General features: G+C 43.8%; 1 protein-coding gene across 6 annotated transcripts in view; it reads right to left on the reverse strand.

The window, feature by feature from the left end:
• plxnb1b (plexin b1b) overlaps positions 1-24,749 on the reverse strand; it is a 190,650-nt gene that overhangs the window by 61,039 nt on the left and 104,862 nt on the right. For all 6 annotated transcript variants that reach the window (XR_009796996.1, XR_009796997.1, XR_009796998.1 and 3 more), the window contains exons 14-18: positions 23,160-23,253; positions 22,891-23,057; positions 22,623-22,774; positions 22,398-22,503; positions 21,187-21,323 (exon numbers count right to left, since the gene is read on the reverse strand). Coding sequence is in view for 3 of the 6 variants with exons in the window: in XM_061833950.1 (XP_061689934.1) it covers positions 21,187-21,323; positions 22,398-22,503; positions 22,623-22,774; positions 22,891-23,057; positions 23,160-23,253 (656 nt within the window). In the remaining 3 variants the exon portion in view is untranslated. The remainder of the gene's footprint in view (positions 1-21,186; positions 21,324-22,397; positions 22,504-22,622; positions 22,775-22,890; positions 23,058-23,159; positions 23,254-24,749) is intronic.

Here is a 24,749-nt window from a genome sequence, read left to right on the forward strand (position 1 = left end):
TTAAAATCCCTGTGAAATTAAAATGTCAAACTGTCTAACAAACCTTAGCGAAGAATTTTGTCAACAAGCGAGCCAAATTTGAATGTATAAAAGTACAGTATTTAGTAGTATGTATATGAAATAAGGGTTCAGAAATGGTGTAGAAGTGAGTCATTCTCTCAGCATTCAAACACCAAGGACATGTCCATTGAAAGCGCTGAAAACACACCCCACTCCACGATCACGCATCATTCAAATACATATGCACATCAAGCATACTGTATCTTACATGTCTAAAAATGTGTGAGTTGCGATTATTGATCTGCTTAAAGCCTACAGTGCCTATATATCCCACCGAGTTGTTGCAGGGACTTTCCATGCCTCGACTCGGTGCTAGCTGCTAGCTAGCCACCTCACAGGCTAAAATCAACAGAGACCAGTGATGGTGTCATCCAATATGTCAATGCGCTGCTCAGTGTTGTGTGCCATATCAAACAGATACTTTAGTGTAACTGTTTATTAAACACTGCTGCACACATTCGGCCGGTGGATCATACAACAAGACCTATTTAGACAAATACTTCTTGTCAGAGGTGGGTAAAGAAACCATATATTGTATTCAAGTAATAATGAGCATCTGAGCAAGCATGGGCTGCCACAGGACCTGTTGAAGCTGTTCTAGTTCTACACAGTCATCAAATCAATCGTGTTCTTTCTTTATAGTCTGGTTTGGTGCTGCCACAAAAAAAGAACAAACTCAAACTGCATTAGACAATCTAAACTGCTGAAAAAAAATCCCTCCACACTACCCTTGAGGACACGCTTTCAGAACTAAGAATAGAGCATGCAAAATTCTCCACATCCTGGTCACCATCTCTTCCAGCTCCTTCCCCTAGGTAGGCATTATCGAACAATGCAAACAAGACCTAGCAGACATTCCAACAGCTTCTTCCCTCTGCCATTAACTTCTTCAACAAAGTAAATTAATTTATATAGTGCATTTATAGTGCAAGACAACTCAATGTGCTTTACATGATTAAAATAATTTAAAAACAAATATAACTGCTTCTGAACATTTAAAATAAAGAGAAAAAATAAATTTAACTGTTTTAAGGGAATGTCTCACGAATGACTGGCAACCACTTTAGAGTGTAGCTCGCCTCCTAGCCAAAGATAGCTGAGCTAGGCTCCAGCACTCCTGCTCGAAAAATGTATGTATGGATGGATGTTTTAAGTAAACTTACAATTCTATTGTAACTTGCTACCAATTTTGTCTTTTGATTGCAGTGACATCGCTGTTAGGTCAATCATACATTTGTGTACTCACTGGAGTAGTATCGCCATTCTTCACTGTCTGCACATTTGCTGTTGACCAATAACTGGCCACTCCTGTTTGACAAGTATTGCTCCAGATTATCACACTACTAACCACTTTAAACTGCATTAAAAGTCAAGAGTCATGAAATGGATGATTCTTAGTACGTTATTAATGAAAAGACAGCAACCGGAATGGACCCATCCGTTTTTTTCACCACAAAACATGATTTTGACGTTATGGATTTTTGTAACTCCCGCCATGAAAATCCTCTCAAGGGATTTTTTTCGAGAAGAAGCAGGAAGTGATGTATGGGGCAGGAGCGCCCTCCAGCGGACTCTTTTGTTTCTTTTAGTTTTACCTGCGGGAGGCTAGCTCGTTGTTCCTTCGTGTTAGCCAAAAGGCTGGCTTGTTGCATTGCTGGATATTGCTCGAACACTTGGGAGGATGGATTTAGCCTTCGTAAGTTTCCAAGAGATCCGGTTCGACATGAAAAATGGATTGCACGGGTGCAGAGGACGAGAGCTTCGTGGGTTCCAAATGACAGGTAGGTGTGTATACAGCTACTAAAAAAAATAATAGCTCGGGGCGGACCACGTAATCGGTCTCTCATAACGTAACAAAAGATCCACATACATATGACAGCCGTGCTAAATGTGTCGATGTGCGCGTTGAACTGCTTCCGCTTCAGGCACGGCGGTGAAGGCTGCTCCATTGGGCTCGCGGACGGCAGTGGCTATGAACAACGCTGCCCGCAATGGCGCACTCAGCCGCGTGTGACGACAACGCAGTAAAGCGGCCTGGCTCGGCGCCGTGATAAGCCATCTTGGCGCCGAAAATGAGCCACCCCGGCCGAGGCGCCGCGTCCGCCGGGCACTGCTTCAGCAAAAGCTGCCGCGTCGAGCTCGCTTACGGCAGGGGCTTTTTTTTTTTTGTATGAACTTCCCATTTAAGATCAGACCACATTATCTCAATTGGATTTAAATCCCGACTTTGACTTGGCCAGTCCAAAACCTTAATTTCAGAGTTCAGTTTTCTGACCACAGTATTATATCTGATTTTGCAGATGATGTGGCTCTGTTGACTTAATCAAGCCATGATCTTCAACTCTCACTGCAGAAGTTCTCAGCTCAGTGTGAAGTGGTTGGGATGGAAAATCAGCACCTCCAAATCTAAGACCAAGGTATTCAATGTTAAAGGGTGGAGTGCCCTCTCCAGGTTGGGAATGAGATCCTTCCCCAAGAGTTGGAGTGCAAGTTTCTCCTGTTCTTGTTAATGAGTGAGGGAACAATGAAGTGGGAAATTTATAGACAGATTGGTGCAGCTTCTGTAATGAGCTGGCCTTTGTATTTGTCATGGTCAAAGAGCTGAGCGAAAAGACAGTTCTCAATTTACTGGTCGATTTATGTTCCTAACCTTACTTATGGTCATGCACTTGAGGGATATGCCCAAAAAACAAGATGGCGAATACAAACATCTGAAATTAGTTTCCTCCACAAAGTTTCTGGGTTCCCCCTTAGAGATAGAGTGAGAAGCTCAGAGTTGAGAAGATATGCCATGAGGCAGGGCCACCAAACTAACGGCTTTCCAGACCAAGTCCAAGTTTTGCCGCAAACTTTTCCATTCAGGTTCTTTTTGTTGCGATGTGTTGCTAATGGAAACAGCTAAGTCGTCATGGAACCCACCTGTCGATTGAGCCTCTTGGGAAACTTCAGAGAAATGGACAACTGCCAAGTTTCAAAATGACACAGGGTTTCCACCATGAAAGGAATGTAAAATGAGATAAGGGTTTGTCCCCCCCCGACAGAATCCCATCCCAAGGCACAGATCCCAGATGGGACAAAACAAAAAAGTAAGTTTCTTTCGGCTTGTCCCGTTAAGGGTCACCACAGCGTAACATCTCAGATGAACGCTCATATTTGTTTGGCACAGTTTTTACGCCGGATGCCCTTCCTGACGCAACCCCTCTTGGGGAGTAGAGTCCCGAGTGAGATATGAACTCATGACCCCTGGTTTACCAAACCAATGCTCTAACCACTGAGCTATGGGGCCTCCCAGACGCGACAAAACAATGGAAAAAAAACAAAAACCAAAACATCGACCAGGGGTAGACCGAAAGGGGGGCAGAGCAGGGCAGGTCAGCATGCTGCCAACGAGGCTTGGTAGTAGTGAATATGAGAGGGACAGAGTGCACAGGGACTCAGGAAGGTGAACAGGGAAACATGGGTGGTATAGAATGAGTTGACTCATGGCGGACTTTGCTTGGTGTGGCTTGGGCGGAGTAAAGTGGGAGGCATAAAGCTGAGCTCTACTTGGACGCCTTCACTGGCCACCACACGGGGGTTCTGGATAAATGGCCAAACGGGTGCCACAGAAAAGGTCGGAGGAAGAGGACTTAGCCTGAGGCGGGGGGAGGTGAGTCAAATTGACTTGGACTAAAAATAGGGAGGGAAAAAGACAAAATCTACATCTGAGTCAGAATCAGGCAGGCAGTTATATAATCCAAGTTTAATAAAACATATGGCAGTGAATGGGAGAATAATCATAACACGTGGGGGGCGCAGGTGACAAGGAAGGAGAGGACAAAAAGACAAGAGCCCACTCGGAGAGGGAACGCTTGCTTTGTAGGCTGAATGTGCTGGGAGGCAGACCATGTTTTTCCCGCTGGGTCCTGTTATGGCCATTTCGTTCTGTCTTGAACCTGGGACAAGAAGGAGGACCCAAATGCAGGACAGTGAGGCAGTGACATGATTGCCAGGGTGATTTTAATCCAGGCAGAGGTCATACACAGGTAAACTGTCCAACAAAGGCACAAAAACACATGGCAAGAGGGATGATCTATGAACAAGAAATTGAGGTCGGATAACTACCAGGAAAAACAAGACTTAACTAGACTTGTCTGTGGTGGCAGAGGAACGCTGGCCATGACAACGAGGCGAATACTGTAATTTCTTGAGTGTAATGCGTCCTGAAGTATAATGTGCACCCCCAAAGTTGACCTAAAAGAAAAATCAGGATAACACTTCAACCAATGAACAGTGCACACTACCAATTTGCTGCTATCCATATGCTCAAAATATTAGGAATTATCTGTATTCCTATTTTGCTGAGTTTGTACTTTTATTGTTTGTACTTGTATTGTTTTTCAAAAAATCGTCTGTACAACAATCATTAAAAAAAAAATCTTTTTGCAAGAACTGAAGCAGCGGTAATATATATCTCAGTACAACTGACAGGACACGCTTGTCCTGGTCCCTGCAATTGTCAGAACAGAATCCCTCAACTAACTAAAATAAATGCTCAAAGATGGCATAACATTTTATTAATACTGTTGATAACACGTAGTACAGTCTTAAATAAATAAACACTGTTTAACTAACATTAACTAACATTTTTTTTTCATTACATATTTGTGCATAAAACGTTTGTGCATAGTGCAGTTTATCCACTACATTACATATCATTGGCCAAGACTTCAAAAGAAGCATCTGGTTCATCTCCAATATGAAATATATCCATCGTAGCTACCTTTGGTGCATTACTGTCAAACTAGTCATTGATGACTTGGTCCAGTTCTGGTGCCTCCTGGATTCATGAACAGTGATCCCATCTTGCTCCTACAGCATGTCATTTCTGTGCCATCCATGGCATTTGTGAGGAAACATTTTTTTTTTAATATTAAGAGTCTTGGTTCCCTTTATTCCTCATTATTGTTAGCACTTTGATTTTCATTCGGCTAAAATCTGTAGCAGCGCTTCATAGCGTCAGGTCGCAAACAAAACGAGAGCTCAAACTACATAGAAATGAGCATAATAGGACTTTTTAAAAAAGTGAGCATTTCAATTGTGTGTGCTATTCCGTTTCTTTTAAATGATCATACTACGAAGTTTCAGGTCACGTTGTTTTACTTCTGGTTTGGCCGCCACATTGGGAGCAGCGATGAAATATTTCTTTTAAAAGCGGCTGCACAACTAGCCCTTGTAGTTGACATTTTTTTGTCTTTGTTTAAGTTAAATCAAACTCACAGGCAGTCGTTTCTGATGTTTGGTACAGTAGCAACAAATATGCTACGCTAACGATTGTAAAATCCAAAGCTCCCATGAGGAGGTCAGAGTTCAGGTTGGTGGCGCACATTAACGTAATTTATATAAATGTGTAACATATGACATCGAATATCATATCAAAATGTATATGTATACCTTTTTATTACCACTCTATCTACCTTGTATAAGTCTATACAATGTGATTGTATTTTTTATTTTTCATCCATATCTAAATATAATGCACTCTATTGACTTTTGAAAATATTTTCGGAAAAAAATGCACATTATTTTCAAGAAATAATGGTACAAAAGAGACTCGCATACTCGTGCAGACTAATGCAGTCTTATGCAATGAACTGCAACTAGCAATATAACACATAAGGCTTAAATACATGCTGTAATTAGAGAGTAATCTGAAGAAGGTTACTGACTGTAAGGTAGTGGGAAGGCAGAGTGTAGGTCGACAGCATAGGATGGTGCTGTGTAGGATGACTCTGGTGCTGGGTAGGAAGATTAAGAACACAAAGGTAGAGCAGAGAACAAAGTGGTGGAAGCTGAGAAAGGAAGAATGTTGTGCTGCCTTTCAGAAAGAGGTGAGACAGGATCTCGATGGACAGGAGAAGCTCCTGGAAGACTGGACGACTACAGCCAAGGTGATCAGAGAGACAGGCAGGAGAGTACTTGGTGTGTTTTCTGGCAGAAAAGGGGAGGAGAATTGGTGCTGGAACTCCAAAATATAGGAAGTCATACAACGAAAGAGTTTAACGAAGAACAAGTGGGACACAGAGAACTGAGGAGAGGCGAAAGGAATACATTAAGATGCAACGTAGGGCAAAGGAGGTGGCGAAGGCTCAACAAGAAGCATATGACAAGTACACCAGGTTAGAGACGAAAGGAGGAGAAAAGGGTCTCTCCAGGTTGGCCAGACAGAGTAATAGAGAAGAGAAGGATGTGCAGCAGGAAAGGGTGATTAAGGATAGTGATGGAAATGTGAAATGCTACCCTAAACCCGAATGCCATACAAAAGAGTCCGTATACCATGGAGGGAGTTGAATAATTTTAACCGATGAAGCGTGAGGAATATTTTTCTTTTTGGCAGTGACTGGTATTTCACAAATAGGAAACAACTGGTTATTATTAATGTAGAATGCAGCTAAAGTGGTAAACTAAAGTTGCATCAAGTGCAAGGGAAACCAAACACAGTGTACCCTGGAGGTAATGACTAAAACAACTCCCAACACCACTTGACAGAAATGGAATTGTGTTTATCCAAAAACTAAGGCAGTAAATGATAAATCAATATTTTTTTATGATATTCCATTGGCTAACTTCTCCCGTGTTAACTTTACAGGGACAGAGTTAAGGTGGGAAGTCTCAAAAAAACATGCTGTCGTGTTATCCATCTGCAAACTGCCCACCTGCTCCCACGCAGCAATGTGTGGTGGTGGTGTGCTGGTCAAAATTTTTATGATACACTGATAAATGCATCAGGAACATGTGCACTGGTTTCACTGCTCTTATCTGTGACTCTGTTTCCATCCACAGCAGAGGATATACAAATGGGCGCATCCATCTTTGGACTTCCCTCGGTTTTACCCGAAAGCGAAGGCCCTCTTGGAAAGATGGAAATCTGACATTGATTGATGCAATTGGCATCCCAAGAGACGTACCAGATGAGTATAAATTGGCTAACCAGATTGCTGCAAGATGGGAATCAATCTTGTTATGAATAACCCCAAATAAAAATGTTGACAATCAACTACATACGTTACAATGTACAGAAACTAGGTAACGATACGGAAGCATTCAGGGCCTCCACACCCTGAACCACAAGATGAAGGAGCATTCTGGTGTGAACACATCAGCCTGCTCTGAGTGGTGGGGAAAAAAAAATGTCAAATACAAAACTTGGTGTTCTCTGTCCTAGTTTCTATAGCGGTGTTTGCAGCTATTCTTGCATTATGTGGATGTTGTTGTATTCCCTGCATAAGGCCATCACTTAACCGACTTTTAACGTAACTCGCTATTTATTTTTTTCGTCCGAGGGTAACTTTGCTCTGCTCAAATTAAGAAACTGTTTCTGCCTGAAGTGTAGAATGCTTTGCTCTGCTCCAATTAAAAAAAAAAACTGTTTCTGTCTGCAATGAACAATGCTTTGCTCTGCTCTAAATAACGTGGCAGCAAATGAAGCATAAACGGGGGGGAAATGTAGGAACAAATGTGAATATAATTGTCATGCATCTGATTCCAATCAAGAAATAAGCATGATGCTACCATCCACATGCTTCACAGTAGGGATGGTGCTCTTGGGATGGAACTCATCATTCGTCTTCCTCCAACACGGTTATTGGAATTATGACCAAAAGTTCCATTTTGGTCTCATCTGACCACAAAACTTTTCCCATGACTCGTCTGTATCATCCAAATGGTCAATGGCAAATTTAAGACGGGCCTTGACATGTGCTGGTTTAAGAAGGGGAACCTTCCGTGCCATGCATGATTTCAAACCATGACGTCTTGCATGATTTCAAACCATGACGAAAAATATTAACAACGTGTTTGCTTGGAACATTATTTAAATGTACTTAAAGGAAAAATGGAAGAACTCCAAGAAGACATCAGATTATACTTGTCAGAGAATGATAATGGGGAAGTCTCCCCTCTCATGATTTGCTGCTACAGGGAAGATTATTGCAAAATTGGCACTTCAAGAGAAGTTAAAATGAGAAAAATTGAACAAACTAGAAAAATAGTTGAAAGGCCTGGAAAAAAACACAAGACATCCAAATGAAAATCAGTCAGAGAATCAGGGATATTAAAAAACAGATTACGGAAATTTACCGTTTTAAAACAGAGGTATTATGAAGTATGTAGAAAAGTAGCCAAAATATTGGCATATAAATTGAGAAAACAACAAGCAGAGGGCAATACACAAAATTAAAGACCCAACTACTAAAGAAATTAAACAAATTTCAGCATATTAAGAAAAGCTTTCAAAGGTATGACCAAAAGCTATGCACAGATGGACTTTAAAATGGATAACCCACCGTTTGATTCCATCAATTGGCTTTTCTGATGTACGATACTGGAGAGATTCCAGTTCCATCGTGATTTTACTAAGACAATATGAGCCCTATATCATAAACCAATTGCCAAAATACGGCTCAACGGATGACTATCCAATAGCTTTGAACTAGAGAGGTGTTGTCGTCAGGCGTGTCCTTCGTCAACGCTGTTATTTGCTCTTTTTATCGAGCCAATGAGTTAGTGGATTAAATACTGAGGCAGATTACATTGATTTTTTTTGACCGGATGGGGACAGATCTGACAAAAGTGTGACATTTTTTCCGAGCTATCGATATCCAAAATATTTTAAAATTTTTGCTTGGCCCCACATGCACAGGTCATACTGAGAGCATGTTCATGGAAAAATGCAATTTTGAGGTTTCACACTCTGAGAATAGGGGAAAATTGTCATTAGATGGAAATGATGAAATAGTAAGTGGCAAGTTGGAACTTTAAAAAATTGACATAAGGTGCCCAGGTATCTGGTGGTAGATTTGTGTTGTACAATGGTTATTGTTCATTTCTGTATCGAAACAGTGACTCTGAGGATACTCAATCTTACATGCGTACTTTTATTTGTATGTTTCAGGGTTGGAATGAAAACACAACATGGACTTTAGTGTGTGCGTCATCTGCCAGCAAAAAAACAGCGAGGACCTCGGGTGCCCATTGGATGGGCCAGCCACTGGAGACAAAACAGCGCCATACAAGACTTTTCTGACTCACGTTTGTGCATTCCACAAAATAAGATTACCAAAAAACTGTGCTTGTACAAATCTTGGTGCAGAAAATTTGCCAAAGACAAATTACACAGAGCTAAACGAAAAAGAGAACAGACTTTAGATGATCCAGGCTCAGCCACTGGTAAGAAGCGTAGAAAATACTGGAAAATTCAGCCAAAATCCTCACGCATTTTCTGCTGCAAAGAGGATGGTCATCACCATGAATTCAGAACTCTGGATACAGACGCGAATATCAGGCAAATGGCCACTGATTTGCAAGACACAGCTCTGCTTGCAAAGATTTCTGGCAGTGACGTGATTACCATTGAAGCAAAATACCACCTGATCTGACTCACTGAGCTCTGAAATCGCCATAGGTCCAAGAAGACAAGCCAGGGTGGCGTAGCCAATGAATCCTAAAATGAGGAACAAAAAAATGAGACTAGAGCCTTTATTAAGCTCACCAGTTCCATCAAAAATTCTTGTGGATCTTCGAAAGTTGTATGAAAAGCGTCTACAAGACCCTGGTCTTCAAAAGGAAATAAACAAGAGCCGATTCAAGGAAAAGATCATGCAGTACTTCACTCAAGCCAAAGAACAAAATTATGGTAAAAACATTGTTCTCATTTTTCCAGAGGGAATGCAGCAAATGTTGAAAGAGGCGATGAATTGTGAACATGAAGGAGATGCTGCCATTCTTGCCAAAGATGCAAAAATAGTTTGCAACAAAATCTCCCAGAGAACTGGATTTCACTTTGACGCGTCGTTTCCGGCTGTCATGCTCCTGGATTCCAGCCAGGGCTGGGCGTGGCCAGCTAATCTGAAGGTGCACACCTGCGCCTCATGACCTTTGATTAGACCCAGTACATATAGGACCCGGGGAACGACTCTTACTCTGCTAGATCGTTGCTCTTCATGCCTCGTTCCCGCACTCCTGCTTTCTCGACTTCTGACCTCCGTGCACCGACCCACGCCTGTTCATTGACCACCCTCGTAAGCCCATTCGTACTGGTACTACGAATTGTTTGGACTGTCTACCTGATCTCAGACCTCGGACCGAATAAAGGTTTCCTCTGTACTGTCTGCTGTCTCTGGAGTCGTGCATTTGGGTCCACCCTTGAGCCCTGCATCGTGACAGAACGATCTAGCCATCACAGGACCCAGCAGGAAAGACCCGGCGTCGCCGGGACCGACGCAAAGTAGACCGTCTGCCGGAGGACCAAGCCTGTCCGATCCGGGTAGGCTCCCTGATGTCCTCCGATTCCGTGTCTTACGCTCCACCAGCGAAGTACGAATACGTCCCGAACACGACTCGTTCGGCTCCTCATATTCTTCTGGACTCTGACTTTTCGGAATATGAGGAGGACCGTGATTTGTATGCCGGGCTGCCTGAGTACGACTCCGATGACTTTGATTTTGAGTCTCTTTGCCCGGCTTTTGATCCCAGTCAGTTTGCCCCGCCTTCCCGCGTTTCCAGCACCCGAGCGACTTCGCCCGGTAGATCCAAGTGCACCTATCGGTACGAGGGAACCCGCTTGGCCATCTACCCGGGACCTCCGCGTGGCGGCCAGAGGAGACGCGCCGGCCAGGCGCTCCCTGGTGTCTCTCGCTGCGCGGCAACGAAGACACAGTCCTCCCACTCCTCGCCGGCAACGGCGAGACCGGCAGACGCGCAGCTCGTGGCGAGGCTTCCAACCCAGAGGGAGGAGGAGCCGCCAAACCACGAGGCGTTCTGTCGCGAAATGCGGGCGCAGATAGAGAGGCAGAGCGCCGAATTGGCGGCTCTCACGGCCCAGGTCCGGCAAGGATTAGCGAACCAGCCGAGCTACGCTGACGTAGCAACGGCGACGGACTCGCTGCTGAGGCAGGCTCACGTGGCAGTTGGAACTGACCCGCTTCCGAGACACGCCCACGTGTCAGTTTCGACTGACTCTCCGCCTGCTCAGGTTCATGTTGCCGTGGAAACCGACCCGCCCCCTTGCCAAGTGCACGCCATAGTGGGAACGGACTCGTCATCTCAAGTGAACGCTGCAGTGGGAACGGACTCGCCACTTCAAGTGCACGTCGCAGTTTTGGCTGTTGCGAGCAGAGTTCACGCGGCAGTCGGAACTGACCCGCTCCCGAGACACGCCCACGTGTCAGTTTCGACTGACTCTCCGCCTACTCAGGTTCACGTTGCCCTGGAAACAGATTCGCCACCGCGCCACGCCCACGTTGCTGTTTCAACGGCTGCACTGCAAGCTCACGTGGCAGTGGGGACCGACCCGATGCCGCCTCACGTTGCTGTCCAGGAGGTGGCGATGACGATGGGGTCGCCGCCTTCTCACGTTGCTGTCCAGGAGGGGGCGGTACTGGCGCCGCCTTCTCAAGTTGCTGTCCAGGAGGGGGCGGTACTGGCGCCGCCTTCTCAAGTTGCTGTCCAGGAGGGGGCGGTACTGGCGCCGCCTTCTCAAGTTGCTGTCCAGGAGGGGGCGGTGGCGTCGCCGCCGCCTTCTCACGTCCCTGTCCAGCAGGAGCTGGGGAGTTCTGTGGAGCCACCCAGGAGCTGGAGAGACTTCGGGGTGGCGGTCATGGCTCTGGTCCTGCTCTCCATCATCTTCTTCACTCCTGAGTTCGCCCAGCCGCTTCAGGAACTGGCCTCGTTGGCGACCAATCCCTGGTCGTCTTGCAACGACGGCGTGGGAGGTTCTCGTCTGGAGGAGTGGCCTGCCTCGTTCTGGTTCCTGCCTCGCCGTTTGGTTCCCCACAGAGGTTGTCCGCCCGAGTCGCCCCGTGGGGACCCTGGTGCTTGGCGTCCGGGTCGTCCTCCTGACCTGTCCGCCCGGACGCCTCGTGTTTGGTGGCCTGGATGGCCACCAGTCTGGGGTTCAGGGGGGGGCGTGCCCTCCTCCGGACCCCCTTCCGTCCACCCCTGCCTGTGTTATTGTCTGTTTTTTCGTTTAGGCACGTCTGTGAGCCGTGCCTTTGAGGGGGGGGGGACTGTCATGATCCTGCCGCTTCAGCATGAGCTGTGCAGGTGCCCGCGCGGCTGCGCTGATTGGGAGGCGCACACCTGCTCCTCATGCGGGCTGATCATCCCCTGTATAGATAGGACCCGGTGACGACTGGTCCTCCGCCAGTTCGTTGAGCTTTATGTCCCGTTCCAGCACTCTCGTATTCCTGAATGAACCTGTGTGTACCGACCTCCGTCCGTTCTCTGCGGGGAGACGTCATCAACTGGGCCCATACCAACAAGACGGTCTGCCACCGGGTATGGCGAAGACACGTTCAGTGGTCGAACAAAGGTTCTGGTGGCCTAACCTCAGCAAGGACGTAAGGGAGTTCGTCAACACCTGCCCGGTGTGTGCTGCCAATAAGACTTCCCGCCTACGGCCTGTTGGTGAGTTGTCCGTGGTCACACATCGCGCTGGACTTCGTCACCGGCCTGCCGCCCTCTCAAGGGAACACAGTGGTGCTGTCCGTAGTGGACCGTTTTTCCAAGATGGTCCACTTCGTGCCGCTTCCGAAGATCCCGTCGGCCAAGCAGACAGCCCAGTTGGTATTAGACGAGGTCGTCCGTTACCACGGCCTACCCCAGGACATCGTTTCGGACAGGGGTCCGCAATTCAGGGCCCGTTTCTGGAAGGAGTTCTGCAACCTCATCGGCGCTTCAGCAAGTCGGACATCGGGTCATCACCCAGAGTCTAATGGCCAGACTGAGAGGATTAACCAGGAATTAGAGACCGGTCTTCGATGTCTGGCATCCAGGGACCAGAGCACGTGGAGCCAGCACATCAAGTGGGTGGAGTATGCCCACAATTCTCTACCCTCCGCTTCAACAGGTATGGCTCCACTCCATGTCGTGCATGGCTACCCTCCGTCTCTGTTTCCTCCACTGGTCACAGACTCCGCAGTTCCGTCAGCCCTGGCCGTGGTGCGACGCTGCAAACGGACCTGGGAAGCAGCTCGGAGGACGCTGCTGCGCATGAGCAGCGCCTACAAGGCCGCAGCAGACCGCAAGAGAAGGGCCGCACCAGAGCTCAGAGTGGGACAGCGAGTGTGGCTCTCCACCAAAGATCTTCCGCTGCGGACGGAATCCCGCAAACTTGCTCCCAGGTTCGTTGGCCCGTTCCCGGTTTCCAAAGTTATTAACCCGGTCGCCGTCTCGTTGAAACTGCCCAGCTCGATAAGGGTGCACCCTACGTTCCACGTCAGCAGACTTCGCCCGAATCGCACGTCGTCGCTGGCTCCTCCGCTCAAATACCCCCCGCCCCCCCGCATGGTCGACGGTGGGTTGGTGTATACTGTGCGCCGGTTGCTGTCTTCCCGTCGCAGAAGAAGGGGGGTCCAGTCCCTGGTGGACTGGGAGGGATATGGCCCGGAGGAGCGCTCTTGGATCCCCTCCCGCTTCGTCGTGGACCGCTCCCTCATCAGGGACTTTCACGCGGCTCACCCTGATGCTCCTGGGCCGTCCAGAGCCGGCCGTTGACGGGGGGGTTCTGTCATGCTCCTGGATTCCAGCCAGGGCTGGGCGTGGCCAGCTAATCTGAAGGTGCACACCTGCGCCTCATGACCTTTGATTAGACCCAGTACATATAGGACCCGGGGGACGACTATTACTCTGCTAGATCGTTGCTCTTCATGCCTCGTTCCCGCACTCCTGCTTTCTCGACTTCTGACCTCCGTGCACCGACCCACGCCTGTTCATTGACCACCCTCGTAAGCCCATTCGTACTGGTACTACGAATTGTTTGGACTGTCTACCTGATCTCAGACCTCGGACCGAATAAAGGTTTCCTCTGTACTGTCTGCTGTCTCTGGAGTCGTGCATTTGGGTCCACCCTTCAGCCCCGCATCGTGACACCGGCCTCCTGTCAAGAACAATCTGTTCCATCAACACTGAAGATGCTTGTTGCGATGCTCCTAAATGGACCAGATGTAAAACAACAGGACTCAAATGACTCACAGGCATGTCTGACCATCCTTTTCAACTTCAAGAAGAAAGGTCTGTCAGCAGGCAAATCTCGTCATTCAATGAACTATGAAACACAACTGCCTCTGTATATTGGGCTTGACATTCACACCCGCTTGAGGTCCAACAAGAGAGTCACAGAGCTCCATGAACTGGATCTCAGTGTCAGCTATGACCATGTCTTGCACAAGGAAAGAGATCAGCGAAGAAGAAGTGGGCCATGGAGAGGACTGAGGAGAGGCGGAAGGAATACATTGAGATGTGACGTAGGCAAAGATAGAAGTGGTGAAGGCTAAACAAGAGAGATATATGACGACATGTACACCGGGTTGGATACGAAAGAGGGAGAAAAAGGATCTCTGCAGGTTGGTGAGACAGAGGGATAGAGATGGGATGTGTAGCAAGTAAAAGTGATCAAGGACAGCGATGGAAATATGTTGACTGGTGCCAGTAGTGTGCTAAGTAGATGGAAAAAGTACTTTGAGAAGTTAAAAAATGAAGAGAATGGGGAGAGCGTAGAGTTGAAGAGGCAAGCGTGAATGACCAGGAAGTGACAATGATTAGTAAGAGGGAAGTTATAAAGACACTGGACAGAATGAAAAATGGAAAGACAGTTGGTCCTGATGACATACCAGTGGAGGTATGGAAGCAATTTTGAGAGGTGGCTGTGGAGTTTTTGACCAACTTAGTCAAGAGAATACTAGGAGGAGAGAAGATGCCAGAAGAATGGTGGAAAAGTGTGCTAGTCCCCATTTTTAAGAACAAAGGCAATGTTCAGAGCTGTGGAAAGATGATGAGCCACAATATCTTCTTCTTTTCCTTTCGGCTCGTCCCGTTAGGGGTCGCCACAGCGTGTCATCTTTTGCCATCTTAGCCTATCTCCTGCATCTTCCTCTCTAACCCCAACTGCCCTCATGTCTTCCCCCACCATATCCATAAACCTTTTTGGTCTTCCTCTCACTCTTTTGGCTGGCAGCTCCATCCTCAGCACCCTTCCACCAATATACTCACTCTCTCGCCTCTGAACATGTCCAAACCATCGAAGTCTGCTCTCTCGAATCTTATCTCCAAAACATTCAACTTTGGCTGTCCCTCTAATGAGCTCATTTCTAGTTCTATCCAACCTGCTCACTCCGAGCGAGAACCTCAACATAATTCCTAATATTTTGATTACATGAGTAGCAGTAAATTGGTGGTGGGCATTGTACATTTGTAGAAGGGTTTTCCTGTTTTTTTTAAAGGTCAACTTTGGGGTTGCGCATTATACTTCAGGGTGCATTATACTTGAGAAATTACGGTAAATACTTAGGGGTGAACATTCTTACCAATCTGGAGACAATTATATCAGAGAACTATGACCCTTAATTTCTAAAACTAAATCCAATTTAAACAGGTAGAACCTGCTTCCTTTTTTAGGATTAGGATACAGGGTGGAAACAATAAAAATGAATGTTCTACCCAGATTACTCTACCTGTTTCAAAATATACCAGTCGAGCTCCCAAAAGGGTCATTTTGAGAATTAGACAAATTAATATCAACATTTATTTGGCAGGGCAAGAGACCTGACTCTCCAGCTAAAAAAAGACAAGGGAGGCCTAGCTCTCAGAAATATTTAGAATGATTATCAAGCGGTGCAGATAAAAAAAAACAGTTGACATTTGTAACCCTTCCTACATAGCAAAATGGAAAGATATAGAATGTACAATATCAAGTGACATTCTATTACAAGCAATTGTTGGGGACACAGGCTTAGTCAAGTTTTTAAAAGACACCAACCCATTAATAAAAGTGCCCATTAAAAAATTTGGTATAGAATAATCAACGAAAACAAAGCTATGGAACCATTCTAGATTATAAAATTGATCGCTGAAAAGGGGCTCATCGTACACAATGATCTTTATGAAGGGCGCTAACTACGACAATTCCAGTAGCTAAAAAAAAAAAATCAGTTCAGGTTAAAGGTATATTGTGCTGAACAAAAAGCCTTAATCCGATGCAAAATTGGCAAAATGTTGATTGGCAATGTCGAGTACGAATGCTTTGGCATACTCCGCATCTGTGAATTTAAAGAAACAGCAAAACCCTCCTTTTAAACAAAGTCTGTACATTTGGTGTTGAAAACTTTGGTACTCATGTTTTTTTCTTCGAGTGAGCTTTGTCAAAAATTTCCATAATTATTGTTCCACACAATCAGCATTCAACTGCGCATGGGGTTAGTTAGCTAGTCAGACTCCGTGTCATTCCCGTCCGAAAATCCATCCAAATATTTACAGCCACAGGTTCAAATCTGTATGGACGGACTTCTTCCTGATCAACCAATGCTATTTCTTTAGCAGATGAAGATAAATCCGAGAAATTAGCACTGTCCGTGATTGTGTATTCCTTTGTTTGCGCACGCGATACGTCTTTTCTTGTTTTTTAAGTCGTGTGACTTGTCAAAATGGCGGCGAATATTTGTAATTGCCCATAAAAATCTTCTCAAAACACCATTAAATGATATCGGATTAACCTCAAATTTTCAAGGTACAGTACATATTACATGACATATCTGATTAAGACTTTTCATTGTTCATTGGACTATCCCTTTACCAACCAATACTTGTATAGATTCTTGCAATTTAGACATTACCTTGAAAAAAACAATGCAAAAAGAAGGTATCACAAACTAATCTGTGTTTGGTTAAGATATCCCTTCTTGCTCAGAGGTCAGATCCAGGAGGTGGAAACATATCTCAGATTTGTATAATACTACAAGGAGTTAGAAGGTGAGGATTAATTATATATAAAAGAGAAATGGGAAACTGATAGTAACATTAGACTGCAAGTGGAAACTTGGGAAAAGATAATCTCCAGCCAGTGGAAAAGTACATCTGCTTTATCTTGAAGAGAATTTGGTAGGAAAAACGTAGTTGGATTTTTTTTTTTAGAGTTCCAGCTCAGAGGATCTTGCCAGGAGCAAGTACCTCCTGCTGAAGATCTTGTGGAGAGAATAAGGAGACACATTTTCAGATGTTCTGGGACTGATAAAGAATACTCCGAAAGTTGAGGATCAGATTAAAGTGATCAAAGATATCTTTAAAAGGGAGATGTTAACTTTAATTTTGAGGCAAGAACAAGACAGGTTTGAGAGACATTGGGAAAACTAGATAAAGTTTACCACAACTTTAAAATATGTCACGACATAATGTGAAATAAAGTCGAGCTTAGGCGGCACGGTGAGTCAGCTGGTAAAGCGTTGGCCTCACAGTTCTGAGGACCCGGGTTCGATCCTGGCCCCACCTGTGTGGAGTTTGCATGTTCTCCCCGTGCCTGCGTGGGTTTTCTCCGGGCACTCCGGTTTCCTCCCACATCCCAAAAACATGCAACATTAATTGGACACTCTAAATTGCCCCGAGGTGTAATTGTGAGTGCGAATGGTTGTTCGTCTGTATGTGCCCTTCGATTGGCTGGCAACCAGTTCAGGGTGTACCCTGCCTCCTGCCCGTTGACAGCTTGTATAGGCTCCAGCACTCCCCACGACCCTCGTGAGGATAAGCGGCAAAGAAAATGGATGGATGGAAGTCTATCTTAGTTTTGTTCTTCAGCTCCAATTGGTTATTTTTTCTTTTTTTCTTTTTTTTTTGCCTTAGTATGTTATACTTGTATGCAATGCATTACTTTCTTTGAACTCACAAGTATGATATTTTTATTATTGTCAGAGCAAAAGGTATGGATCTTGAGAAAATTTGAAACTCATATTTTTGAAAAAAATGGATGGCTGTGGTGCATTCTGGCGATATCTGTGAACAAAATTCAGACAAAAATTTAAAGTAAAATTTCCAAGTCCTGACCAAAAAAAAACCCCAAAAAATTGGGCAGAAATTCACCAAGGGCCAAGCCCAGATTTTTTGCCCCCATCTCTCTATCACTGGATAGCACAAAATAACATTTGTCATTAAAATATGCATAAAATATGCCATCTTAAGACAAAAATGAATTAAGTGAACTATGCAGTAAAAAGACATCTAAAATTGTCCTTTTCCACACATTATACATATTATAGTATAGATATAGAATATACACGAAAATATATCCTAGAATTTCTACACCGTACAGCAAAACATGTTGAAGGAGTTGATCTGTAGTAATTACTATTAACTTTTATGTCTCAAACTTGTTACGTCGCGTTGTACTGATACACTCGACCACGTTGCTCACTATCTTAGACATAGATCCAGTGATACTAATAGTATAATGAATTGCCCTGTATCTATCTATATCTATATATATATATATATATATATATATATATATATATACACACACACACACACACACTCACATTTGAAAAATGCACAGGTGTGGTCAGTCGTGCTTGCAGATAAAGGTTGCGGGTGTGATTAGGGATGGCCTTAAAATAATTTACTGGATTAATATAACATAACTGTATGTAAAAATAAGAAACACATAACTAAAATAGAAAACAAGAATTTCAAACTCAGAAATGATAATTTCCAATTTCAACTGATATTAGTAGAACATGATATAAAATGGTATTTAAATTTTTTCATCAATAAAAATTCTTCATCTGACAAACTTTATCTGAAGAAAAGTTAAATGCACTGGCCTGTCAAGGAATAAACATGAACGGTCTATACCTGCATTGTTTTGAAAATGCTGAAAGTTTAGTTCAACATAATCGGTGTTAGTGGCAATTGTAACATTGTAATTGTACATTGTAACAAACATTCCTGTCGCCAATCGTGATGTGTTGGGGAACGGGGGAGGAGAGACCATAAATCGCCGCGATTGCCAGAACACGCCTTTATGTGCATGCGCTTGACGTATTGGCCACACCTGACTCAACCGACGAGGTGGAGGATAGTCTAACGTTATTTTATTTTTTTTTTTTTACGCTGTCTACGCCTCCCGATCCATATAATGAGCACCCCTGGTGTAACTGAATTTCCTTTGACATGGCTCATGATGTTGATAACTTTCGACGTAAATCCGCTTGCATTCCGTGAAGCAGTTCTGAACATGTGCTTTCAGCCTAACTTCCGTACATGCTCAGAATGGTTAAACTGCATTTCCTGTATCTGGGTAACTATCGGTTGTTTTGGAGCAGGCTTGTTTAGTTAACGTTTATGAAATAAACACGTAAATTAATGTCGAGACTACACAAAATAAGCGACGTCTTGAGAGAATGTGAGGGGAGGGCCGTTACTGTTACTAGTGTTAGTGCCTCAACATGACTACGCTCGTGAAAGTAAAACAACGAACTCAAACGCATGTTCCTTCAGTGTTGTCACCTAATATCCGGATTCATTTTAGGCTATTTTCCCTCAATTTTCGGGAGGGATTTTCATGAAAATTTGAAAATCCGGAATTCCGGGAAAATCTGGAGGACTTTCATCACTGTGTATTATTATTATTTTCCTTTCAATGTTAATTCCTCTGCTCACTCACTAATACGACTTTGGTTGAGGATGACCTACCAGATCAGATTCGATGAGAGTTTAAGGATGAGAATGGAAACCCTTCTATACTGTCTCTTATAAATGTACCATTATTTCATTTTTATTTAATGTAAAATAATAGTACAACTGATTTTAGTTAACTTTTCTTTTCCTTTTTTTCCTCAATTTATATATAAATACATTTCATACACAAGGATGTGCAACCTGTGTAATATTTTTATCCCAATAAAAAGTTAAAAAAAAAAGAAAAAAAATGTGAGCAGATGTGAAAAGGAGTGTGCGAGCAAGTTAACTGACAAGTATGACTCAGTTACACCAGTTCTGCAGGAATGAGCCAGAATTCCAGCAAAGTACTGTCAGAAGCTTGTGGAAGGTTACCAAAAATATTCTATACAAGTCATGCAGTTCAAGACTAATGAAATCTATGTAGAGTTTTGACCTTGAAGAAAATCATATAAAAATCTCTAAGAAACTCTCTTTCATTGTAGAGGCATTTACCAAAATTAAAAGAATTTTGGTGATCCTGACTGACCTGAAACAGAAGAGCTTGAGTTTGATTTGAATTCAGACTTCTTTTTTCCATTCGGCTTGTTCCGATTAGGGGTCGCCACAGCGTGTCATCTTTTTCCATCTAAGCCTATGTCGTGCATCTTCCTATTCCTCCGTCTTCCCGATCAACTGATACTGCTATTTCTTTATCAGATGAGGAGAAATCCGAGAAATCAGCACTGGGCATAAATGGTGTCCCATGTAATCGAGCATTTGGAATGGCACGTTACACATCACCTCCGCCCACATAGGTCATGTGACTCGCAAGAATGGCAATGCCCCTGAAAATTCGTAATTGTCGATAAAAATCTTCTCAAAACACTATTAAATGAGAGAGGATTTGACATCACATTGACAAAATCGAGTACATAATACATGACCTATTGGATACATTGTTCATGCAAACCACTGGATTTCCCCTTTAAATACTGGTCATTGTATTGGAAAAATCTGAGTTGCTCCATCGCTGTAGGATTTATTCTTGATTCAGAAGAGATCCAGCAACGAAGTATTTGTATGCGTCCAGACTTTTATACGCTTTCAAACTCTTCTGTGTAGATCTCGACGAGTAACTCACCAGATATATGTGTAGATCCAGTTGTTCAAGACATGCAAGCGAATTAACAGTCCACTTTCTTATCGGCGCAAACATCAACTTCGGCATTAAATATAGGCCCTCTATACCTTTAATTTTTCCACGTACGTTCGTTTAATATCACCTTCTAAATGTTTAACAGTATCAGAAAAAACTCTGGGCACCGTGTTATAAGCAATTTTTGTGTCGTCTCCAACCGACTTAGCATTGAAGAATGCTTTGCTAGACCGGCAATATGGCCAGTCACGTGATTTCGATGACGTAGGTGCATGAGCTCTATACGTCAAAATCATGTTGTGTGGTGAAAAAAACAGATGAGTCCATTCCTGCTGCCTTTTTTTCATTAATAACATACTAAAAATAATGCATATCATGACAGTGGACTTTTAAAAATCAAGTACAGTCATCACTAAAATAAGTAAGGTACTTTTTCAAGATAACTGTGGCAACACTTAGTAACTACAACAAATTACGTTTTTCCTATTGGCTTATACAACACTGCTCACATGTGACAGGGCACTCCTCCCAGAGTGACGGTGAGATCCGAAGGACGTCCTGTTAACAGGTTTCGGCCACCGATTGTCAAAGTTGTTCCGCCAGCTTTGGGACCTCTTTCAGGTAATATTCCCATCACAAATGGATCCTGAAGGGCCAGACAGAATATTGAAAAATGCATCAATATTCTTGTTCGCAAAAACATTGAATGAGATCTGCATTGACTGATTACATCAGTAATTTACAATCTTACACCAGGAGGTTTCATATAATCTAATGAAGTCAGCATGGCAGACTCTCCCTGCCTTAACCATTAAGCACCAGATGTGAAAGGCCCTTACATGTGTGGAGTTGGCATGTTCCCCACAAACCTCCGTGTTTTCTCCAGATGCTCCAGTCACACTCAATGTAAAACAAGTTTACAAGCAATTTTTGTTGTATTCCTTGACCAAGAACATATTACGGTGGTACCTCTACTTATGAATGTCTCTGGTAATGAACAATTCAGGTTACAAAACACATCCTTGGAAAAATATTGTCTCAAGTTATGAAGGAAATTCAGGATACGAAAGCAAAAAATAGGCACTGGATTTGCAGCCCCCACATTCCATCAAATGTAAACATCTTGTATCTTGTTTTGTGTGGTGTGATAAACCTGCTCTCCCATTGGCTATTGTCATAGCTTCTTCCTGGCATCCCATTAGCTTGGAGGGACGTCAGTCTTTACCCATGATGCTTTGCGTTTCCCTCTTACATTTGACTGTCACAGAATAATGCTTGCGCACATTGGAAAAGTACAACTTTTTCACGAGTTTGTTTTTTGCAAGAATTAAGTGATGAGTGTATGTACATTGGTACGTATGTTTTCTCAGCTGTCAAATGTTTGCCTCCTCTTCCTTCCCACACGATGCCTTTTGCTTGCCACTCACACTTCTCTTCACATAGTCGCCGTGCGCCAAAGTTAAATGAACAATTTTTTACCATTCTTTACATGATGTACTTTGTTTATTTTTGGCAAAGTCGGGGTGGGGGATTGGAACAGATTAAGCTCCTTACATGTAAAATGTGCTATTTACGAAAAATTCACATTATGAAAGAATTTACGAAACGGATTTATTTCGTAAGTAGAGGTACCACTGTATTCGTTCCTGCATAGTACTCTGCAGCGATGATTTACATGCTAAGCATTTGTTCTTTATTTTGAACTTTTTTCTTTAATTACCTGAAAGCGGAATGTCTGTCTGGAAATGCCAAACTCTCCTTTGGTCACTTTAACAGACACATGGCCCATCTTCTCTCCTTCACTGGCTTTTGTTCTGCAAACAATCCTGTAAAACAGTTGTGCTCAGTTTTAATTTCTTCAGCAATGACCGATACCATTAACTTGAAGAATTATAAAAATGGCAAGAAATAAAATTTAATTATCCTCAATCCACCCATTTAGTACCTGGAGGAGACTTCGTAGAGATGGGTTATGACTATGCAAGGGACACCAGCAACTGAAACAGAATTAAGGATGTCCTCTGCTTTTTGGCCCAGGTTGGAGCCTGTTATGGTCACCATAGTGCCACCGTCTAGCATTCCAGAAAGTGGCTCAATCTGAGAATTTTGTTGAATAGAACAGTGCTTGTTGAAAAATTTCAATGGCAAAGAACTTCACATTTTTTAAAGATAATTCCTTTGTAAGGGCTTGGTGAAAAAACAGAAGTACTCACAGACTGAATGACCGGAGCTGGGCACGTCTGCTGTACCGATTCACTGCATGAGCCAGAATATAAACAACTGTCTTGTGCACCACCACACCACACACAACCATACTTCTGTTCTACAGTGTGGCAACGACTACAGTCAGACCGTCCCACCGAGCAGTTGTACAAAGTCACTGCAGCACACAAGAGCAGCAGACGTGAAATTTTGGTTAGTGGCAAAAACTTCATGCCGTAAAGAGACTGACTGACAATATGGAAATAAGAAAACAAATCACCGTGAAGGTCAGGAAAGCTGTCAACATGGAATTTCTCCTTCCTCTTAACATACACCATCGCTTGATATTCTTCCACGGGGGCAGAATATGTGTACTAGAAATGCAACATAGTTTGCACAGGTGTCAAATCAAGGACCAGCAGCTCACTGAAATAAAAAGTGTCAACTTGTTTCTTGTAAAATGGGTTGGTTCTTTCCTCCAGTTTTACCAGATACTACAAATCCAATTCCAATGAAGTTGGGACATTGATCAACAACAATAGAATATGATTTGCAAATTTTGTTCAACCTATATTTAATTAAAATCACTCCAAAGACAAGGTATTTAATGTTCAAACTAAGTAAGTTTCTTTCGGCGTCGCCACAGCGTGTCATCTCAGATGAATGCACATATATGTTTGGCATAATTTTTACGCCGGATGCCCTTGCTGACGCAACCCTTCTCAGAGAGTGGAAGCCCCAGTGGGATATGAACCCACAACCCCTGGTTTACCAAACCAGTGCTCTAACCACTGAGCTACAGGGCCTCATTTAATGTTCAAACTGATAACTAATAATTTTGTGGCTGCAATACATTCCACAAAACTGGGACACGGTCAGGTCAGTGGTAAACATTCACTGTGTTACATCACCTTTTCTTTTAACATCCATTATCTGAACCACTTACAGTCACAAGGGTCGTAGGATTACTGGAGCCTATCCCAGCAATCTTCAGGCAGGAGGCGGGATCCCCCTGAACTGGCTGCCAACCAAATGCAGGGCACATCGAAACAAATAATTTCCCCATTCTTTCTTGATGTAGAGCTTCAGCTGTTTCACAGTCAGAGGTCTCCATTGTCGTATTCTACGCTTCATAATATGCCACACATTTTCAACCGGAGACAGATCTGGAGTGTAGGCAGGCCAGTATAGTACCAGCACTCCTACTACAAAGGCATGCTGTTGGAAAATGTGGTTTGGCATTGTATTGCTGAAATAACCAGGGGTGTCCATGAAAAAGAAATTTCTTGGATGGGAACACGTTTCTCCAAAACCTGTACATATGTATCTTTCAGTATCATTGGTGAACACAGCCCCACAACATCACAGATGCAGGCTTTTGAATTTTGCATCCACAACAGTCCAGATGTTTTCGGACGCTCCACATCGTGCCCACCAGCTCTTCTGGCTCCTTCCATCGGGAAAGCGCTCCAGATGAAAGTAAGTAAAAACATCCACGCAGTTTTACCTAGTATCTTCTGCCTTCTGCCATTGTTGGGACACACACTCACCTCCTGCTGGTCCAATCAGTATTAGGAATATATTTTTTTGGACTATCGCACAATTCGTCACTTTAAACTGCTCCCTCTGCACAATTGTCATTTAACTGGTCAATAACGGAAACTGCAAATGGGTAAAGCCAGTCTGGACAAGCTTAACATACTGTGGGACGTTGACACACTCTTATCTCCTATCTGTTCTAAATGAAGAAGACTTTAGATCTTGCACATCCGTAACTCTTATAAGGAATAGTTCCTATAAACAGAAATGCCTCTTGTTTTTGTTCTTGTTTGTTCTGTATGACGTACCAGGGCAGCACCGACTGCCAGAG

Source organism: Syngnathoides biaculeatus, chromosome 10, assembly GCF_019802595.1.
Source record: "Syngnathoides biaculeatus isolate LvHL_M chromosome 10, ASM1980259v1, whole genome shotgun sequence".
Taxonomy (NCBI): domain Eukaryota; kingdom Metazoa; phylum Chordata; class Actinopteri; order Syngnathiformes; family Syngnathidae; genus Syngnathoides; species Syngnathoides biaculeatus.